General features: G+C 43.5%; 1 protein-coding gene across 2 annotated transcripts; it reads left to right on the top strand.

The window, feature by feature from the left end:
* Positions 1-429: 429 nt before the first annotated feature.
* Positions 430-17,874, top strand: LOC118396927 (galaxin-like). 2 transcript variants are annotated; one of them, XM_052467304.1, is made up of 11 exons: positions 430-621; positions 3,551-3,810; positions 9,965-9,997; positions 11,134-11,191; positions 12,352-12,494; positions 12,640-12,774; positions 13,424-13,620; positions 13,892-14,121; positions 16,058-16,386; positions 16,749-16,805; positions 16,997-17,874. In XM_052467304.1, exons 7-11 carry the CDS (start codon positions 13,492-13,494, stop codon positions 17,263-17,265), a joined length of 1,014 nt encoding a protein of 337 aa, XP_052323264.1. In that variant the 5' UTR covers positions 430-621; positions 3,551-3,810; positions 9,965-9,997; positions 11,134-11,191; positions 12,352-12,494; positions 12,640-12,774; positions 13,424-13,491; the 3' UTR covers positions 17,266-17,874. The 2 variants fall into 2 exon arrangements, with proteins under 2 accessions (XP_052323264.1, XP_052323265.1); XM_052467305.1 differs by lacking the exon at positions 430-621 and having other exon boundaries at positions 2,900-3,810.
* The last annotated feature ends 4,257 nt before the right edge of the window (positions 17,875-22,131 follow it).

The raw sequence follows: 22,131 nt of genomic DNA, 5'->3' as shown, positions 1-22,131 counted from the left end.
AGGTGTGCCAAGCTTGTAGCGCCATACCCAAGAAGACTCGAGGCTGTAATCGCTGCCAAAGGTCCTTCAACAAAGTACTTAGTAAAGCATCCGAATAATGTAATAATATATAAATTAATAATGCAATATTTTCATTATTTTATTTTTAATACATTTGCAAAAAATGTTGCTTTGTCATTAAAAAACACAATACATTTTAGAATAAGACTAGCGTAACAACATGTGGAAGAAATCAAGGGGTCCGAATGCTTTCTGAATGCAATGTATATGGATCTGTGCCATTCACTTTGAACTGAACTGTTTTTACAGCATGTGCGGTGCTGAGTAGATGCGCTTGTTTTGAGAGATACAGTACATGTAGCGAGTGCACATTTGTACATTTTTCCAAATTCTTTGCTAGTTAGCCCATGTGTATAGATCATTTCTAGTCAGCAATGGGGGGAGTATCACGTTCTGTCCATCGTTCGTATGCGTTTTCCTTGTTTTAGTGTTGGTCAGGACGTGAGCTGGGTGGGCATTCTATGTTGTGTGTCTGGTTTGTCTATTTCTATGTTTGGCCTGATATGGTTCTCAATCAGAGGCAGGTGTTAGTCATTGTCTCTGATTGGGAACCATATTTAGGTAGCCTGTTTTGTGGGTGATTGTTCCTGTGTCTGTGTTTTGCACCAGATAGGGCTGTTTTTGGTTTTCCACGGTCATTGTTTTGTAGTGTTCATGTTTATCCGTTTTTGATTAAACATGAGTCAATATAACCACGCTGCGTTTTGGTCCTCCTCTACTTCACCACAGGAAAACCCTGACAGAATCACCCACCAACCAAGGACCAAGCGGCGTGGCAACGGCAAAAGCAGCAGCAGGAGAAGGAACAGAGGCAGCAGCAACAGGAGCAGGACCAGCAGCAGCAGCAGCAGTGGGAGATGCTGCACTATTTGGATAAATGGACTTGGGAGGAGATCCTTGATGGAGAAGGACCCTGGGCAGAGCCATGGATGGAATTGGAACTGTCGGTGAAGCTGAGTCTGAGAGTGTGGAGGATGTATTGGACAGAGTAGAAAGAAAGCTGTTGGTTTGGCATAGTATGCACGGCATACCAGTGCCAGCACCACGCATCAGGCCTACAGTGCGTCCCGCCTGTCCAGCGCTGCCGGAGCCTTCCTCCTCTCCAGCGCAGCTAGAGTCTCCCGCCTGTCCGGCGCTGTCAGAGCTACCGCCCCTCATGCCAGAGGCGCCAGAGCCCCTCATTCCAGAGGCACCAGTGCTCCTCAGTCCAGCGCTACCAGAGCCTTTTTCTCCTGTCTGCCCAGCGCCGCCAGTGCCGCCAGTCTGCCCAGCGCCGGCTGAGCTACCAGTCTGTCTAGTGTGCCAGGATCCGCCAGTGTGCCAGGATCCGCCAGTGTGCCAGGATCCGCCAGTGTGTGCCAGGATCCGCCAGTGTGTGCCAGGATCCGCCAGTGTGTGCCAGGATCCGCCAGTGTGTGCCAGGATCCGCCAGTGTGTGCCAGGATCCGCCAGTGTGTGCCAGGATGCAAGGCTCCGCCAGTCTGCCAGGATCCGCTAGATCTGCCAGTCGGCCAGGATCTGCCAGTCGGCCAGGATCTGCCAGATCCGCCATTCAGCCAGGATCTGGCCAGTGTGTCAGGATCCGCCAGTCAGCCAGGATCTGCCAGAACTACCAGTCAGCCAGGATCCGCCAGGATCTGCCAGTCGGCCAGGATCTGCCAGTCGGCCAGGATCTGCCAGGATCCGCCAGTCGGCCAGGATCCGCCAGTCGGCCAGGATTTGCCAGTCAGCCAGGATCAGTTAGATCTGCCAGGATCCGCCAGTCAGCCAAGATCTACCAGAACTACCAGTCAGCCAGGATCCGCCAGAACTGCCAGTCTGCCAGGATTCGCCAGGATCTGCCAGTCGGCCAGGATTTGCCAGTCAGCCAGGATCAGTTAGATCCGCCAGTCTGCCAGGATCCGCCAGTCAGCCAGGATCCGCCAGGATCCGCCAGAACTGCCAGTCTGCCAGGATCCGCCAGGATCTGCCAGTCGGCCAGGATCTGCCAGTCGGCCAGGATCTGCCAGTCGGCCAGGATCTGCCAGTCGGCCAGGATCTGCCAGTCGGCCAGGATCTGCCAGTCGGCCAGGATCTGCCAGTCGGCCAGGATCTGCCAGTCGGCCAGGATCCGCCAGTCGGCCAGGATCCGCCAGTCGGCCAGGATCCGCCAGTCAGCCAGGATCCGCCAGAACTGCCAGGATCTGCCAGTCTGCCAGGATCCGCCAGTCTGCCAGGATCCGCCAGTCTGCCAGGATCCGCCAGTCTGCCAGGATCCGCCAGTCTGCCAGGATCTGCCAGTCTGCCAGGATCAGTTAGATCCGCCATTCAGCCAGGATCTGCCAGTGTGCCAGGATCCGCCAGTCAGCCAGGATCCGCCAGTCAGCCAGGATCCGCCAGTCAGCCAGGATCTGCCAGTCAGCCAGGATCTGCCAGTCAGCCAGGATCTGCCAGTCAGCCAGGATCCGCCAGTCAGCCAGGATCCGCCAGTCAGCCAGGATCCGCCAGTCAGCCAGGATCCGCCAGTCAGCCAGGATCCGCCAGTCAGCCAGAGTCTGCCAGGATCCGCCAGTCTGCCAGGATCCGCCAGAACTGCCAGTCGGCCAGGATCCGGCAGTCGGCCAGGATCCACCAGGATCCGCCAGTCGGCCAGGATCCGCCAGTCGGCCAGGATCCGCCAGTCGGCCAGGATCCGCCAGTCGGCCAGGATCCGCCAGTCGGCGCCAGTCTGCCAGGATCCGCCAGTCTGCCAGGATCCGCCAGTCTGCCAGGATCCGCCAGAACTGCCAGTCAGCCAGGATCCGCCAGTCGGCCAGGATCAGTTATATCCGCCAGTCTGCCAGGATCCACCAGTCAGCCAGGATCCGCCAGAAGTGCCAGTCAGCCAGGATCTGCCAGATCCGCGAGTCAGCCAGGATCTGCCAGTCAGCCAGGATCTGCCGGAACCACCAGCCAGCCAGGATCTGGTAGATCCATCAACCTGCCCGAGCTTCCTCTCACTCCCGAGCTTCCTCTCACTCCCGAGCTTCCCCTCGGTCCCGAGCTTCCCCTCGGTCCCGAGCTTCCCCTCGGTCCCGAGCTTCCCCTCGGCCCCGAGCTTCCCCTGGGTCCCGAGCTACCTCAGTCCAGTGGGGCCCATTGTTAGGTTTCCTAGGCCAAGGTTAGCGGCGAGGGTCGCCACTCAAGGGACACTAAGGAGGTGGACTAAGACAATTATGGAGTGGGGTCCACGTCCAGCGCCAGAGCCGCCACCGCGGAGAGATGCCCACCCAGACCCTCCCCTATAGGTTTAGGTTGTGCGTTCGGAGTCCGCACCTTGGGGGGGGGGGGGTTCTGTCACGTTCTGTCCATCGTTCGTATGTGTTTTCCTTGTTTTAGTGTTGGTCAGGACGTGAGCTGGGTGGGCATTCTATGTTGTGTGTCTGGTTTGTCTATTTCTATGTTTGGCCTGATATGTTTCTCAATCAGAGGCAGGTGTTAGTCATTGTCTCTGATTGGGAACCATATTTAGGTAGCCTGTTTTGTGTTTGGTTTTGTGGGTGATTGTTCCTGTGTCTGTGTTTTGCACCAGATAGGGCTGTTTTTGGTTTTCCACGTTCATTGTTTTGTAGTGTTCATGTTTATCCGTTTTTTATAAACATGAGTCAATATAACCACGCTGCGTTTTGGTCCTCCTCTACTTCACCACAGGAAAACCCTGACAGGGAGTGATTGCTTCCTACAAGAGCACAATACGTGGGCATTTCCAGACATATTTGAAAAGCGAGTCAGGTAAAGAGCTTTTTCTCTGTAAGGGGCAGTGTTGTATTTTGGGGTAGTGTTGTATCTGAATAAGCTAAATAGCCAATAGGCAGAGGATAGCATAATTTGTCTGATTCTCTGTAATAATGGTATGAGAATAATGATGCATTTTATTCTGCAAAGTGGTTTCTTGCATCAAACAACACAACAACAGTTTCAGCCACATCATTGTCTGAAGGAAAAGTGGATAAACAGCTTAATGTCAAGCCCTGCATCTTTTTTCAAAAGTCTTATGGAATGTAGGCCTAGATTGAACACCACACATTGGTTGCTACTGTTTATTTTATGGGTAGGCCAGTCTGGTAGGTCTACATTATGATCAAATAGCTACAGTAGCCTACTTGACCTGTGTTTAAACTAACTTCAAGTGTGTACAGCCCCAGTGTTCACAGTAAATGCGGGCCAGAAGTTGCACAGTATTTTCACAATGTTCAAGTTTTTGCTCAGCAGACCTGAAATTTGCTCAGTGCTGATTTTTTTTTTTCAAGGAACATTGATCGTGATTATAAAAAATGTAAAGAATAAGAGGTGGTCCCCTTCCTGAATATAAGGAAAATAGCTGTTTTGATGGGAAATAAAGTGTTGAGGAATTTAAATGGAATGATTGTCTGGCCCCTTACAGTCTAAGCCCTGTGTAAGCTACTAGCCCATAGCAATGCATTGAACAACAGATAGTCCCCCAAAAAAAAAAAAAAAAAAATCTAAAGGAAGTTGGTCCTATATCTGAGAGATATAAGAAAGATCGGGAAATTGTTGTATTTAACCCCTATTATCTGGTACTTAACAGTCTCTATATATGCTTCCATTCATGTTTTCAACTAGTACCGGGGGACCTTCAGACAAGTGTTGTGAGGCCTGTGGACATTCTAGAGAAAAACAACCAACATGTACGTGTTTGTGAAAGTCTCACCTTATTAATGTGTACTGTTCAGAAGCTATAGACAGAAGTTGGCAGATTGGCTGTACCGACTTCCGACGAGTCCCAAAACGCTTGTGGGGGTGGTAGAGCTAAGCGGAGAACACCACCGTGTTCGTGAGAGTCTCATCTTTAAATAGAGTGGTCAAACCGGTCAGATGCTACAGACGATTTTGTGAGGAGAAGACTGCTTTAGCTCTCAACTTTCACCACAGATGCGGAATTGCGACATCCAATGCAAAACCACAGTTTTTAATTTGGATTTAAAAAAATATATTATGCCAATTAGATTTCTGCGGGGGTGCCGACATCGACTCTAGGGGGCTAACCACCAGTTGTGTAAAGTAACTTAAGTTAAAAAATAAAGTACTACTTAAGTCGTTTTTATTGGGGTATGTGTACTTAACGTTACTATTTATATTTCTGACAGCTTTTACTTTTACTTCACTACATTCCTAAAGAAAAAATTTACTTTTAACATTTTCCCTGACACCCAAAAGTATTTTACATTAGCAGGACAGGAAAATGGTCAGATTCACATACTTATCAAGAGAACATCCCTGGGCATCCCTACTGCCTCTGATCTGGAATCACTAAACACAAATTCTTTGTTTTTAAATTATGTCTGAGTGTTGGAGTGTGACCCTGGCTATCCGTAAATAAAAATATTTTAATTTTTTTTTTTAATTGTGCTGTTTAGTTTGCTTAATATAAGGAATTTTAAATTATTTGTACTTTTACTTTTGATACTTTCACTTGAATCATTTTCTATTAAGGTATCTTTACTTTTACTCAAGTATGACAATTTTGTACTTTTTCCACCACTGCAAATATGTAAGTGAAAGAGCAGTCCATTTTTTAACAGATGACCAGTTTTGTTCAGCAGCCCACAGAGCTCACAGGCCTACAGCTGACGCTTAGTTCACTGAACCTCCTTCACTACATAAAAATCAGTTTTCCTCATCTCAGTCAAATTGAAATAAAACAGCTAAATCTTCCATACGCTTGTTGAGTTGTTGTTTGTCAAGGCATAAAGACAATGCTGTACAGCACAGGGATGTATCTGTGTATTTGTACATTTTTAAATGGTCAAAATAACACAAATTGGCATTTTAAGGCAAGGCTGACACTATACTCTGTCCACAGACCCATTTCAGTCCACTCAGAATGTTTACACAGAGCCCCCGTGGGAAGAGGGTGTCCCTATACTCAAGGACAATTTTCTAGAGGGCTGCTTGATCTGAAAGTCTGTCAGGGAGAAACTGCCCCATGATTTGCATGCCTGTAACAATGACTCTTTCATCAAATGGCTACCAAGACTATTTGTATTGATCCCCCCACCCCCACGCTGCTGCTGCTTTCTGTTATTATCTATGCATAGCCATTTTAATAGCTCTACCTACATGTACATACTTACCTCAATTACCTCGACACCAGTGCCCCCGTACATTGACACATTTGACTCTGTACTGGTACCCCCTGTATAGCCCCACTAATGTTATTTACTGCTGCTCTTCAATTATTTGTTATTCTTATCTCTTACTTTAAAAAAAAAAAGAAGGTATTTTCTTAACTGCGTTGTTGGTTAATTAAGGACTTGTAAGAAAGCAATTCACTGTAAGGTCACTGTCGTATTCGGGGAATGTGACAAATAAAATGTGATTTGATTTGAAATCAAATCAAATGTATTTATAAAGCCTTCTTTACATCAGCAGATGTCTCAAAGTACAGAAACCCAGCCTAAAATCTCAAACAGCAAGCAATGCAGATGTTGAAGCACGGTGGCTTGGAAAAACTCCCTAGAAAGGTAGGAACCTATGAAGAAACCTAGAGAGGAACCAGGCTGAGAGGTGTCCAATCCACTTCTGGCTGTGCCAGGTGGAGATTATAAAAGTACATGGCCATTAAGGCCAGATTGTTATTCAAGATGTTCAAATGTTTGTAGATGACCAGCAGGGTCAAATAATAATCATTGTGCAACAGGTTTGTGCCACAGGAGGAAATGTCAGTTGGCTTTTCATAGCCGAGCATTCAGAGGTCGAGACAGCAGGTGTGGTAGAGAGAGTGTGAGAGTCGAAAACAGCAGGTCCGTGACAAGGTAGCACATCCAGGGAACAGGTCAGGGTTCCACAACCACAGGCAGAACAGTTGAAACTGGAACAGCAGCACGGGCTCAGGACCTGGTGGAGGGAGAGAGGAAGAGAGAATTTGAGGAAGCATGCTTAAATTCACACAGGATACCAGATAAGACGAGAACTACACTGAGTAGAAGCCCACGAAGATCTCCTACACCGCACAAGCCCGAGGGGCCGCAAAACCGGACAGGAAGATCATGCCAGTCACTCAACCCCTCCTAGGGACGGCATGGAAGAGCACTAGTAAGCCAGCTACTCAGCCCCCATAACAGGGCCAGGAGGCAGAGAATCCCAGTGGAGAGAGGGGACCCGGGCCAGGCAGAGACAGCAAGGGCAGTTCGTTGCTCCAGTGCCTTGCCGTTCACCTTTGCACACTTGGGCCAGACTGCACTCAATTAAAGGACCTACTGAAGAGATAAGTCTTCAGTAAAGACTTACAGGTCGAGACAGAGTCTGTGTCTCTCACATGGATAGGCTGACCATTCCATAAAAATGGAGCTCTATAGGTGTCACGCCCTGACCATAGAGAGCTGTTTATTCTCTATGTTGGTTGGGGCGTGATAGTGACTAGGGTGGGTCATCTAGGTGATTAGTGATTCATGTTGGCCTAGTATGGTTCCCAATCAGAGACAGCTGTTTATCATTGTCTCTGATTGGGGATCATATTTAGGCAGCCATTTCCCCATTGTGCTTTGTGAGATCTTGACTATGGATAGTTGCCTGTTAGCACGATTATTTAGGGTCACGTTTTGTTTGGTATTTTGTTCATTTAATAAAGGAAAATGTATGCATACCACGCTGCACCTTGGTCCACTCATTCTAATGATCGTGACAATAGGACTATGTCCTGCCTCCAGCTGTTTGCTTAAAAATTCTAGGGACAATAAGGACGCCTGCGTCTTGTGACCATAGCGTATGTGTAGATACAGTTGAAGTCGGAAGTTTACATACACCTTAGCCGAATACATTAAACTCAGTTTTTCACAATTCCTGACTTTGAATCTTTGTAAAAATGTCCTGTCTTCGGTCAGTTAGGATCACCACTTTATTTTAAGAATGTGAAATGTCAGAATAATAGAGAAGGATTTATTTCAGCTTTTATTTCTTTCAGTGGGTCAGAAGTTTACATACACTCAATTAGTATTTGGTAGCATTACCTTTAAATTGTTTAACTTCGGTCAAACTTTTCAAATAGCCTTCCACAAGCTTCCCACAATAAGTCGGGTGAATTTTGGCCCATTCCTCCTGACAGAGCTGGTGTAACTGAGTCAGGTTTGTAGGCCTCCTTCTCGCACACACTTTTTCAGTTCTGCCAACAAATGTTCTATAGGCTGAGGTCAGGGCTTTGTGATGGCCACTCCAATACCTTGACTTTGTTGTCCTTAAGCCATTTTGCCACAACTTTGGAAGTATGCTTGGGGTTATTGTCCATTTGGAAAACCCATTTATGACAAAGCTTTGACTGAACACTTTTTTGGTTACTACATGATTCCATATGTGTTATTTCATAGTTTTGATGTCTTCACTATTATTCTACAATGTAGAAAATAGTAAAAATAAAGAAAAATCCTTGAATGAGTAGGTGTGTCCAAACTTTTGACTGGTACTGTACATTTAGCGAATTCCCAACATATAGTACGTTTTGCAAATTGTTCATATTTTGTGGGTTTTGCAAATTTGTAACATATAATACGAATTGTAATTCATTACATGTCATACGAAATGTGTCATAGACATCCACAAATGAATACATGCCATACGAGTGTCTTGGATTTATGTACTGAATAATACGATCATCTCTGCGACCAGGTTGATTTGTCAGTGTCAAAGTAGCCTGTCATTTTCGATGTGTGCTGTATTAAAAAAATATTCTGCTTAAGTCTCTAGTCATGTTAAATGACTTAGAATTGTATGAATTACATTTATTAAAGGCCACATATTTTTCCAGAAACTAGGCATACAAAAATGTTTGCGTGCAAATTAGATGATATGCTCGCAATGCTCTATTGTAAAGTTGACATTTTTTCCTCCAGGTCACCCCCCTTTCATGCTCACATTATGTTCCGGCAGCTGCAGATTTACAAATGAATTACTGCTGACCGGACGGCAGCATTTGGAAGGATACGTGTTGTGTGTGGGTGTTGTCATTGAAGACCGGGAGTGCTTTCCTTGTGATGTTATGTGTGTATAGTTCTTGGAGTTGAGGCTATTTACTGCAGATTGTTTTGCTGGCCTGTTCGTGACTGAGTGGTTCCCATTGCTAGGAGGTGATGTTGAAAGTGAGAACACTTTCGATCAGGGATCTGGACACCGTTGTCAGTGTCAGCCCAATGGACCGGCAGATGGCTTTACTGAGTCGTTTCATCAGACCGTCCAAGGGGAATGTATGCAACCTGCTATACACTCGTACTCACAGTAGACTGGATCGTGCATAAAACATTCTCTATTCAGCCTGCAAAGGCCTCAGTTTCCCCTTTTACTCAATTTAATGACGAGGAGGTGGGGGAGAAAAAGGGGAAATATGCACATACCTTTTTTATAAAACATAATCTTCCACCACCATGCTATTTCCCCTGTTTGTGTTTTACCTACCTTCTCGCTATTAAATTGAGTTAAGGAAGAAATCCTAAACAGCGAGGAAATACCGGTACCGGCTGTTAGAAAGTGTTACCATTCGTTTTTTTCTTAAAAATAGCTGATGTTTCAGAAGTGTAGCAATGATAGCTTTTGCGATTCACCAACTGCAACTGGAAAAGGAGGTCCAAGCAAAACAATGACTCAAAAAACATATTAACGACTTGGGTTCATACTGTAGACTATTTTGAGATGGCTTGGCAATTGGACATTGTTGTCAGGGGTGGTGCTTGTAGGTGTGGCTGAAATAGACTACTTATCGCTGTGCATCTTAGTATTTCATCTATGAATGAGACTGCTTCATTGAAAGAGTCACCATGACCACTCTGCTACTGATGTTTGGTATGTGAGCATCCCTATCAAACTCTGCACATTCGCTAGAATTTGTCTGTACAATCCTCTGGACTTTTCTTAACATTTGTTTGTTTCATTTGTGCAGTTCTTCTGGCTCTACCCTGCTACAGCGCACCTGGTAAGTGGAAAGATCATGTCTTGCATCTGTTTGTATGAATGAAATTGGGTCAGCTGTTGAGAGGTGTAGGCTACTACTCTGCCTCTCAGATTAAGCCACAGCAGAATTTATTGTAAATTATTGCTTTGTGGTTTGGAATTGAGAGTTCATACATTATGTACCTTATTTCCCTGAAATGCCTTCTGAAAAACAAATGTCAATCGGGAATGCAGTGGATCATGTTGGTTTAGAAACCCAAACATAGTTCTACTTGTATAGGGATATCTGCAATCTAGATGATTGGTCAGGGAAATTAGTTGTCATCATTTAAAATATATATATATTTCACTAGGCAAGCCAGTTAAGAACAAATTCTGATTTACCATGGCGGCCTTCATCCTAACCAGGATGACACTGGGCCAATTGTGAGCCGCCCTATGGGACTCCCGGTCACGGCTGGTTGTGATACAGCCTGGGAACGAACCAGGGTCTGTAGTGACACCTCTAGCAATGTAATGCAGTGCCTTAGACCGCTGAGCCACTCGGGAGCCCCATCATTACTCTAAGCCAAAGGTTCTTATGCTTTTTCAGCTCAAGACCCAAATGAGAAAAGTATTGTCCTTGAACGACTCAAATTAAGAAGAAATAGTGTGTGATTATAAATGTTTACTAATAGCTCGCGACCCACCGCTCACATGCTTAGGGTCCACTTTGGTTCCCAAACCATAATTTAAGAAATCCTGCTCTACATCAGTTGTTCCCAACCTTTTTCGGGTTACTGTACCACCAACTGAATGTTGCTCTGCCAGGAGTACCCCGTAGTCCTATGGTCTCCTGAGTCTTCTCAAGTACCCCCTGTGGATAGACCAAGTACCCCCAGGTGACAATATATTGAGTAAGGTATACCTTGCTCAGTTTTTCAGGCATTTTATCATAGGATAAAACGCATAGAGATAATCCTATCAACTTCAGTCACTGATTGGAAACAAATATGAATCGCTTTAATTTGTTTTAACTGTAAAGCAATTGACAGTAGGAATATTTTCTTAGTGAGCGTTTTGCAAATATCACGCCTTCCTCATGACCTGAGATCGAGCTTTTCACAGAATACGTAGCCAGCGCTTTGTCTTGATGTGAGGATGTTCCACGTTTCACAGGGCAAGTCAATCCTTTTGGAGTTCCAGTCTCTGCCCATGCTGGGAAGTTCTACGACACGTGAGTATAGCAAGTACCCTTATTATCTGTGCTCTGGGTAGAAGCTGCCCTAGGGCTCAAATCTTAAGCGGGGATATGAAAAACTGACCTGATAGTGTTTAGTGGCAAATTCATCCTACTACCTTTGTTGTTCTACTGTATTATTGACTGTATGTTTTGTTTATTCCATGTGTAACTCTGTTGTTGTGTGGAATTGCTATGCTTTATCTTGGCCATGTCGCAGTTGCAAATGAGAACTTGTTCTCAAACTAGCCTACCTGGTTAAATAAAGGTGAAATATATATATATTTTTTAAATACCTTTCTTTAATTAAGATGTGTCATCATGATGTGACTCTGTATTTGTGAGCATTGTGACTCCACTCTGTCTATGGCTGTGTTTCAAACTCATAAAAGTCACACGCTCGTCAATTTACCCTTGCCTTATGTCCTTGGCGTAATCTCTGCGGCTATATTTGTCGTCGGTCCAAATGATTAGCCAAGCCAGGGAAGTTTGCAACGTAAACCCCTCAGCCCTCATTTTAGTGGACTTTGCGAGTATACAATTACATTCACATTCGGGCCTGAAACGCACCATAATTCAATTTGCAATGATTGTACAGTACATCCACTAAGAAAAGTCTGCCAAAACTCAAAAGCTCAACGTCAATATGGAGTCAACATACAAGTAAAAACAAATGTAAATAAGTTTGAAATGCACAAACACGTCTCGTAAAACGGATGTTTTTGTTTGTTTAGCTTTTGGAAATTGTAGAAATAAAACATTTCCCTTCTTCAGAAGTTCCAGCTAGGCAGGCTGACGTTGGTTAGCTAATTAATTCGCTAGCTATCATACAGTAGGCGTATATTAATAATTATATAGTTAATATAGGTAAACATGCAATCATAATTGACTGTGACACATATAATGCACCAATAAGCTACCTGTGGCTGAAAACACAGCTGACGAGTGATGAATTTCCAGGCAAGGAAGGTCCATTTAAAAATCATTCCTTCCTCCCTCGCCCTGCAAGTGTATACTCGTCAGACGTCATGATACATCATCAGAAGTCCACTACATTTGAGGGCTGAGGGGAGGAATGCAGCCCATGTCTAGTATATGTGCTGCACATAGATATAGAAAATGACCTCTAGACATGAAGATGAGCCTCTGCCTTTCAGGTCTCCCAGAGATCACGTCTGCGGTGGGCTGAATTATGACGTTCTAGATTACACTTGCTGTGAAAGAGTACTGCATAAAGAGGCGCTGCTGTCTTGCTGTGGAAACAGGGTCTTTAACCTCACCCAGGCTTCCTGTTGTGAAGGTGAGATAGACAGAGTCCTGTCTCCAAGCAGTATCCCATGGCATCTACAGTATTCAATCAAACCTGGTAACTGTGAAAAGTTATTTTCTCAGCACCTCCCAAGTTTTGTTTCAATATGTGTTTATCTGTTATTCAATCGATGCAGGTCAGCTGACTCTTAATGTGAGCCAGCTGGTGTCAGATTGCTGTGGGTGTCAGGCCTATGACCCACTCAACCAGCTGTGCTGTGACTCTCAGATCCTAACCAGGACCCAACCCCATTCCAAGTGTTGCGGAAAAGGTCAGCGAGATCAGATCTATTCACATCTATTGATGTCATCATTGATTATGTAGTTGTGTTTGTTTTATTCTTCACAAAGGCATAAACAGAGATGTTGTCGTGGTGTGCATTTTAGACTTTGCTCTCAAACTGTCTTTCCAATAGAGGTCGGGTCCTCTCCTTGTGCGGGCGGCGCTCGGCGTCGCCTGTCTTCTAGCCATCATCGAAACACTTTTCATTTTCCATGTGTTTTGTGTTGTTTTTCCTCACACCTGGTTTCAATTCCCTCAATCATTTGTTGTGTATATAACCCTCTGTTCCCCTCATGTCTTTGTGTGGGATTGTTTATTGTAAGTGCACGTGTTGTTTGGTGCGTGACAGGTTTTTGGACCCAATTATCTTGTTATTTTTATGCCATGGGTTTTACTGTTAAACTGCTCCGGCTATTACCAAGTTCAGCTCTCCTGCGTCTGACGTCCCTGCCATCGATTACGCACCCCTTACATCTCCCAAAACTGTTTGGGAGATGTTTCCCAATTTCCCACCTGCACCTCACGGCTTCTATGCTCACTCCCCGTCACAATGTCAAGACCGTTAGACTTGAGCACTTGAAAGCCCTTCAGTCGTTTTAAACAGTACATCTGATCAGTCCTTGTTACCTGTTCTGCAGAGCTTTACAATGAAGACGACCAGCTTTGCTGTGGAAATGTCGTTAAAGGAAGGAAGGTCCTGACCAAAATGTCCGTTCACCACCTGTGCTGTGGAGACCACCAGTTTGACCAGCGAAGCCACTGCTGCTGCTTCGATTCTGAACCACTCTCTCCAGAGCCTCTCAATGCAAGCTGCTGTGCATCATCAGGGTCTGATGTTAGTAAAAAAAAAGGAAACCTACTGGTTTTGTATGGTTGAGAGTAGAGCAGCTCCTCTTTTGTGTGAGAGTGTGTCAGACGACGGATAACTAGAGGTCTCTTTTCTAACGCTTAGCACTGTTGGTAGAGGATGAATGCACAGGTCCCCTGGTAAGAAAGTTAGACTCTCTTTTTTTGGGCATGTGCATGCCACGGTGTGTCTGCATGTCTGTTATTCATGTTGTGTGTGTGTTGTTGATACCCTGCTGACTGGTGTGTCTCTCTCCCAGTACTGTGGTACAACTCTGTATGGTGTAGAGGACCGAGGGGTGCTGTGCTGTAACCAGACCTTGCACTGTGAGATGGAGGATGGGTACCAGTGCTCCCCAGGTGGTCACTTGTATCTGCCATCCCGTGACATGGTGTGTGGCTCACGAGTTCATCTGAAAGATCCAGGCAAACACTGCTGTGGGGAGGAGACATACTACCCTCGGAATGAAATCTGCTGCAACGGACACAAGTGAGCTGCACTGTAGTGTGGAAACTGTAGATAGTTGAACCTAGCCAGGATTCTTCTTTGCTCATACAAGAGTAATAAAGGCCTAGTGCACCATTTATTTAATTTTAAATAAAATAACAAATATATATTTAATTGTGATTTTTCAAGCGGTGCTACAGCACCCTCAGCATCCCTACTTCCTGCGGCTATGGGAGGAAGCTGGTTGATGGTTGTTTGGGATTTTAGGAACATTACTAATGTATTTTTCATTTAAACTGTGTTTATTATTGACTGAAGTCTGTTAATTGGAAATACCTAAAAATGTATCATGACCTGACAGACTGGAAATATATATATATTTATTTTGTATGTATTTTACCCCTCATTCCACTTCCCCCCACAATTTCGATCTTGTCTCATTGGGTTTCACATGCTGATCTAAATTCTCTAGAGAACAAGTGGAAACGTGGGCGAACACATTAACAAACAATGCTCTAATGTGAAAAGCCTCAGACCCTGTCATTCCAACTGTGGGTCGCAACCTGTAGTGCTTTCCCCAAGAACTTGCATGGCAGTCTGAATTTACACTGATACCATTACTCAATACTTTGGTCAAGAAATAAGCGGGGGGTCTGTGCAGTGCAGTTGTGAGTGACGCACTTGAATCTACTTTCGTTTGAATCAAAATAAATTCAACTACACTTTTGTTTCATCACAACTGGAGAGCAAGCTCTGTCTGGTGATGTCCACAAAGCATATTACATGGTCAAGCAAGAATGTTTCCGACTACTAAACAACTAATGATTTAGAACCATAGAGAGTTACCGCAAGTTGCAAAGAAAACAGGAGCTGCCTTCACTATTTCAGCACCATTTCGACTTCAGCATCAGCAAATCCCCTCTGCTTAGTCTAATACAGTGACAACTAAAATATCTATGGTCTATGACACTGTCAATTTTTTGTTTTCCCAGGCTACCTGGCTAAAATGCTTGCTTGCTAGCCTAACTTCCTTTCGTGGGCAACGTTAGCTAGTTAACATTAGCCTTCTACATCTAGCTACATATTGAACTTCCATCCTCTCAGGCCAAGGCCACAACAATGAATGAATTAATGGGTGGATCAGAATCACCGTTATAATCATTGGCCAGTACGGAGAATGAAGTAAAACCACAAGTCCAAATCCCTATCTTCATCCATGACTAATTTAGCAAAGGGACAATGTCAGTTAGCTAGCCACCAGAGGACAACAACACAGAGATGCAACAATTGAAATAGTTTCTGTCAACAACATATTTATTTTTATTTGATGTGATAAGAGTGAAGCCAAATCCTAACTTGTTTCCCTTGACACTCTGTTTTGGTGCACCAGGAACATTCACAGTTGAGCTCACTCAGTGTAGCTCAATGTGGGCTATTATTTTATACTGTTTTTTTTATCAAGGGAGGCCAAGTGCTCAACGGTTTCCCTTGCATCTAATGCAATACGTGGCAACAATGTCATACTCTTTATGACCTGACAGCATCAGATAGATGGCCGACATACAGAGGGGCTCTGTTTCGCTCTTTCGGATGCTCTCTCCGGTGAGATACATTCAGCCTCTTGCTAATTGAAGGAATATTATAAAAACAAAAAGAGATATATTTTTTTCTTGGTACATTTTTTGGGGGAAGCCTGGCTTCCCATGGCATCCATGAATACATGCTACTGGTCATCTCTCTTCATTGCTCAATCTGTCAATCTGTCGATTTCAAGTAATCATTTGGCTAAAACTCATTTTTATAGCTAGAACTCTCCAGATCCCATTTCCTTGAGAGCTATTCGTCGAAATAGAATGGGTCAAATCTAATCAATGATAAATAATCATATGGCTCTGATCTCACCCAACATGACCGCAAATTCTGAGAGATGATATGGACTCTTTTGATATAGAGAGATCAAATATTTTTCTCTGCCCAGACACAGCAGGTGGGGGAATAAGTCCTGCTGCGGAGGGAAGGCTTATGACCCCAGCTGTGACCAGATGAAGTGCTGTGCAGGGACTCTGTACGACCTGCAGTTTCAGGACAGACTCTCAGAGGACGCCCAGTGCTGTGGGAGTGTCCTGATGGAGGCCGGCTCCACCCAGACCTGCTGCTCTGCCCCAGGGCTAGACCTGCTCTATCCTACCCAGCCAGGGTTCACCTGCTGTGGGCACCGCTACCCCAACTCATCCCTGTGGTCATGCTGCGCTGGGGTCCTGCACCCAAGGCCTGAACCACACACCACCAGCAAGAACATGATTCCAGGTCAGTGGGAACCGGATACAATCCAAACTTGATACCCATTTTTCATCCATACATGATTTATCTCTGAAAGGTCTCCGAAAGACCTACCTACAGGGCAGACGAGTGATATGAAGATTCTATATGAAGATTCTATATGTTATTCATGTGGTCCTTTGTAGCTCAGTTGGTAGAGCGTGGCGCTTGTAATGCTGGGGTAGTGGGTTTGATTCATATGTAAAAATGCACTCGTGACTAAGTTTCTTTTGGATAAAAGCGTCCCCTAAATGGCATACATGCATAAGTTAAAGGAGGAGTCTTCTGATGTGTCTCTGCCTGGAGTCTGTCTCTGTCCATTTGATTAGACTGTTGTTCATTATCCTCAGGACCCAGACTTCTACCACTGGGGGATCTGAAGACTGAAGTCCTGTGTCACAGCAGAGGTAAGTCCTCCAGTTTGAAGCACAAGATGACAGGAAACATTACTCAATACTTTGACCTTTAGCAAGAGCATTGGGAAGCTCTTGAATCTACTTTTGTGGGAAGTACTTGAATCCCTTTGGGAAGCACTTAGACTAATTGATTTACAGTAGCTTCACAACACGGATCTAAAGTGTGTGTGTGTGTGTCTCAGTTCTGGTAGGGACAGTGGAGAGTGTGTCTGTGAAGATGAATGAGCGGTCCATCGTGATGGTGAATGCCATGTACATGCTGGCATCGCGTGGCCATGTCAGCGCCGTGCCTTCCCCTCACTACGTCACATTACCCGACCACTGCAGCTCCCCTGAACTGGTGCCGGGCAACACTTACATCTGGGTGAAAAATCCTTTCTCCGACACCATAAGATTCATCTCTGATCATTCCTCCCCTCTCCATTCCATTCTCTCCAGGTGCTCAAAATGATACTGTTAACCATGTTTTGAGACAATACAGTGTTTTGTTCACAATTACATTGTTTACAAAAGATGTCTTTAAAACATAACCCGTCTATTTTGGGTTCTGATGGGGTAGGACAGATGAACTAAGCTCATGAGGCGTACGTTATATTCTTCGAGAGTCAATTTGTATATAATTCATTTAAAACTCATACAAAAATGTATGTGGATGATGACCCATTTAAGATGTCAGTATATCTTTAAGCAATTTTTATTTGCTTACAAAAAAAAACAACCATGTTTATGAGATCTGATGAGTCATATCTCAGGATAAGTCATATTTTATTATGTTTGTCTGGGTAGTGGTTTTCTGTTATATTATCGCAAACGTTCCTTTAATGTTAATGCAATATTTTCTTAATAATGTCTATTTCATACTGAAGCTATTTACTCACTGAAACTCTTAGTTCAATGTGACACTAACATCATTGGCGTGAATCGGTCTGTGAAGTGATTGCACCACATTGTGAAACGGAAGGAAATAAGCCTCTTTTCTAACCAAGCAATTGTGTGTAGGTGTGTGACTTCACCATGACCTCGTGACCTTTTCCACATTGTGTTACGTTACAGCCTTATTCTAAAATTCATTCAATTGCCCCCCTTAAATATGACATTTACATAAGTATTCGGACCCTTTACTAAGTACTTTGTCGAAGTACCTTTGGCAGAGCGATTACAGCCTCGAGACTTGTTGGCAACACTTGTCAGAGAAGACAGAGGAGCATCTATCAACATGGCAACAGTCACAAGAATAATAAAGGACTATTCTAATACATGAAGATACTCCAAACTCAGATATTGACTGAGATATAGCACATAAAACATTGTCCTGCCACATACAAATAAGATCCTTGCTGATCCTCTCTTTTAGTTGTGACTATTGTACAAGGCTGGGTGGGAGGCCACAGCCATGCTGGCACCTGCATGACAACAGAACTACTGTATGAAAGACAAAGTAGAGTTGGTTCAGTTCCATTCCACATAAAAAAAAACATCAAACAAAGCTGTCCAGTTACAGGGCAAACAACTGTATAAACTGCAAACACATGGTGTTATAATTTTAGTGTTCCTGAACATTGTGCTAAAAATAATGGAAGGATTGAAGAAAGCGATAGGATATTTTAGTGGAGCCTCAGAAACCACAATGAAATGACTGTATATCAAAACAATAGGTTGACACCGGCGCCAAACAATTGCTTGAAACTGTGAGCGAGAAATTGCATCTTTCATATGCTTCCTTCCAGGCTCTTGTCGTGGGAGATGGTCCAAGTCCTTGGACACATTCCCAGTTAACCACACCGTTCTAAAGTGGACCACACAGTCTCCTCCTGTATGAATCTCTGACCGAAAGTGTCTCAAAGTAAGCCAAACGTGGCACTATTGTAAAACAGTTCTAACACAGCAGATCTATGCTCTCTAATGGCCTACACAAAGAAAATATCATGTTATGAGCACCACATATCTTTTGTTTCACACAAATTGTTTAAAACAGAACATAGACAGAAACGCATAAGCTTACATGTCAAATGTCATTTCATCCTATTTTAGAGACTAATGAAAACACTGTATCCTATCACTACTGTGTGTAGGGGGAAAGCATAGGGCCACTATCCCTTGAATAAATTCAGGGACAAGAGGCTAATTTGAGCTGGCGAGGGTTATAAACGGACAATAGAGTGATTATTGTTAACACAGAGAAGCTATGTTAATAAATAAGTAAGTTCGCTGACAGCAGGCTGGAGAGTGAGGTCGTAAACATACACACCTCAGATGCTGTCGAAGAAAGACTCAGTCTAATTACTCTACTTGCAAGGTGTGTGTCAAAGCATCTATTAGGAAAACAGTATAACAGAGACTCAATTTGGATGAATGATCTCCAAATGATCTGATAAAAGGAGGAACTTCAGCATAGCTTGAGAATGACTAGCCAGAAGAATGAGATGGGGTTGACTTTCTGACAGAAAGAAACTTAACACAGCATTTGCACTTCTTCTCGACATCCCCTTTGGGATGCACTTTTTCAACAATTGCCTTTTCAGGGATGATTGGAATAGTGTGGTTTCTGAGATTACATTTCAAAATTGTATAAAAGTGATCTGACATGTTTAAGCAATATGGTTCGAGGAAGTGTGATATATGGCCAATATACCACAGCTAATGGCTGTTCTTACACACAACTCAAAGCAGAGTGCCTGGACACAGCCCTTAGCCGTGGTATATTGGCCAGATATCACAAACCACCAAGGTGCCTTATTGCTATTATAAACTGGTTACCAATGTAATTAGAGCAGTAATAATACATGTTTTGTTATACCTGTGGTACACGGTCTGATATACCACGCCTGTCAGGTTTTAGGATTAATATAGGGAAGGTCAAATCATTTATAAATTTACTAGTGATACTTTATCACAACTCTATTAAAGAACATTCTACACAAGGTGTCACTTCATTTTTTGATATTTGATGGGAACAATCCCCTACCCCTCTACACACCTCAAGTTAGCTCTTTCATGCCCACAAAAGGCAACATCAAAAATGGCTTTCTAAGAAATTCACTTTTTGGATTTGAACTCTCCAAACTCTGTTTTGCGGAGCAAACGCCATAACCACAACTCTATCAGACAGACAGAGACAGAATGTTAAGTGGTACATCAAAGTGCACACATCAAAGACAACATTTCAGAGGTTAGAGAATGGTGTGGGGGCTTGTTCTTCTTGTGTCCACCAACCATTCCTCAATCTTCTTTTGATGACTACAAACAGATTATGAATCTTCAAAACCTACACTATAGGATGGATGTGTTTAGGAACGGGGGCTGAAATTCGAAAGAGGCGTGTTTCCAATTACCAACAAATAGACCCTAGAAATGTTATTCCAAAATCTTAATATTAGAACTTTGTCCCTTCATTTGCCTACTACTGTCTATAAGCTATCATAACATGTGGGTTTTATCTTGGGGACAAGGTATCGGAACGCTTTTGAATGGTCTACAAAGCATGCCTCTAGGTCAAAGTTGGCTTTTGCAGACAAGGGTTATATTGTTACTCCACGACATAGTACGTTACCACAACTCTATTAAAGAACATTCTACACAAGGTGTCACTTCATTTATTGATATTTGATGGGAACAATCCCCTACCCCTCTACACACCAAGTTAGCTCTTTCATCAACATCAAAAATGGCTCAAAAACATCAAAAATGGCTTTCTAAAAAACTCACTTTTTGGATTTGAACTCTCAAACTCTGGTTTGGGATGCTGTCACCATAACCACTACTCTATCAGACAGACAGAGACAGAATGTAAAGGGGTACATCAAAATGCACACATCAAAGACAACATTTCATAGGTTAGAGAATGGTGTGGGGGCTTGTACTTCTTGGGTCCACCAACCACTCCTCAATCTTCTTTTGATGAGGTATCGGAACGCTTTTGAATGGTCTACAAAGCATGCCTCTAGGTCAAAGTTGCCTTTTGCAGACAAGGGTTATATTGTTACTCCACGACATAGTACGTTATCACAACTCTATTAAATAACATTCTACACAAGGTTTATACACCTTGCAGGTGAGGACAATGGTTAAAGAAAATGGGAGAAGAGTAGAGAAGACTTCCTCATTGTACTGTATATCAGAATATATCACAACTTATTCCAAAAAGACTGAAAATATTTTTATTGAAGGGAACAATAACAAACTACTTTCTGCACATTTCTGCTACTGTCTTAGGCTATACAAGTGCTATCTCTTGAAAAACAACATGTTGATACCTTTGCAATACCTTTAACAGTAATAATAATAAACCTCTACTTTAGTAAAGAAAACAATAATGACAGGTGTGTTGTAATAAAAACGAGTGGTGTCCACTGACTAAATGCAGTATTTCTGGAAAACCCAGATATTCACAAAGTTTGTGATGAATGACAGGTTGTTTAATCATTCAAAATAGATTTGGCCTTTAAAATGCAATTAAGCTGCATATTTTCATGGTTCAGTGAAAGCGGGTTATTTTTTACCCTTGGGACAAGGGGGGTAAACAGAATGTTAAGACTACACAAGGGTTAAGTATTTACAAGGTTTCTAGTCATTTCTTGTCATTAATGTCTAATTGACCACACATTAGTGCAAGTAGAAGTGCAGTCAATGCTACACAGGTGTCTGTCGTCTAGGTGCTCATTGTAAGTGTCAGGACCCGGTTACGAACCCAGGTCTCCGGAGTGAGAAACAGTCACTTAACCAACTGAGCCATGAATAGTCGGCAGAACCCAGAAGATGAGGCAGACACAGCAGTACTTGAAACGGTGTATTTAATGAAGTAAAAAGTGAAGTTCTTCAGGAAAACATGTAACTCCACAACCTCAAAAGGAATCCTACAAGAACAAAGGTAATCCTCCAAGACGAAAAAGGTAAATCCACAAGGTGGAAGGTAAAGCACAAAAAGCCTCAAAAGATTCTCAAAAAACAAACAAACATGAACAAAAAACAGAATTCCACCGGGATCAACAAGAGTTCTCAGAGTACTAGGGCTGGGTGCTAACATACAAACACAGAGCAAAGAATAGAGGAAAACAAAGGGTTTAAATACAATCAGGGGAAACGAGGCACAGGTGCAAATAATAATGGGGATCAAGGGAAAACAAAAGGTCAAAAGGCACAATGGGGGCATCTAGTGACCAAAAACCGAAACAACCCTGGCCAAATCCTGACAATAAGTGCTTGAAATCATAGACTTACTCCTTTGCTGTGTTCTAGAGCATCAAGACTGTGATCGATCAAGGGGGAATTGTAACTGAATTACTGAGCTTCAAATAATATTAAGTTCGTTTTTTATAAA

Source organism: Oncorhynchus keta, chromosome 18 (assembly GCF_023373465.1).
Source record: "Oncorhynchus keta strain PuntledgeMale-10-30-2019 chromosome 18, Oket_V2, whole genome shotgun sequence".
In the NCBI taxonomy this organism is placed as follows: Eukaryota; Metazoa; Chordata; class Actinopteri; order Salmoniformes; family Salmonidae; genus Oncorhynchus; species Oncorhynchus keta.
The sequence above is the reverse complement of the archived record's forward strand: the minus strand, read 5'-3'. Positions and strand labels throughout refer to the sequence as shown.

Bases quoted from the DNA above. Each gene is read 5' to 3' on its own strand.
- LOC118396927 (XM_052467304.1), top strand. From the start codon at position 13,492: ATGTCCGTTCACCACCTGTGCTGTGGAGACCACCAGTTTGACCAGCGA. The intron at 13,621-13,891 runs GTTAGTAAAAAA...TCTCTCTCCCAG, and splicing joins GTGCATCATCAGGGTCTGAT to TACTGTGGTACAACTCTGTA. The intron at 16,806-16,996 runs GTAAGTCCTCCA...TGTGTGTCTCAG, and splicing joins AGTCCTGTGTCACAGCAGAG to TTCTGGTAGGGACAGTGGAG.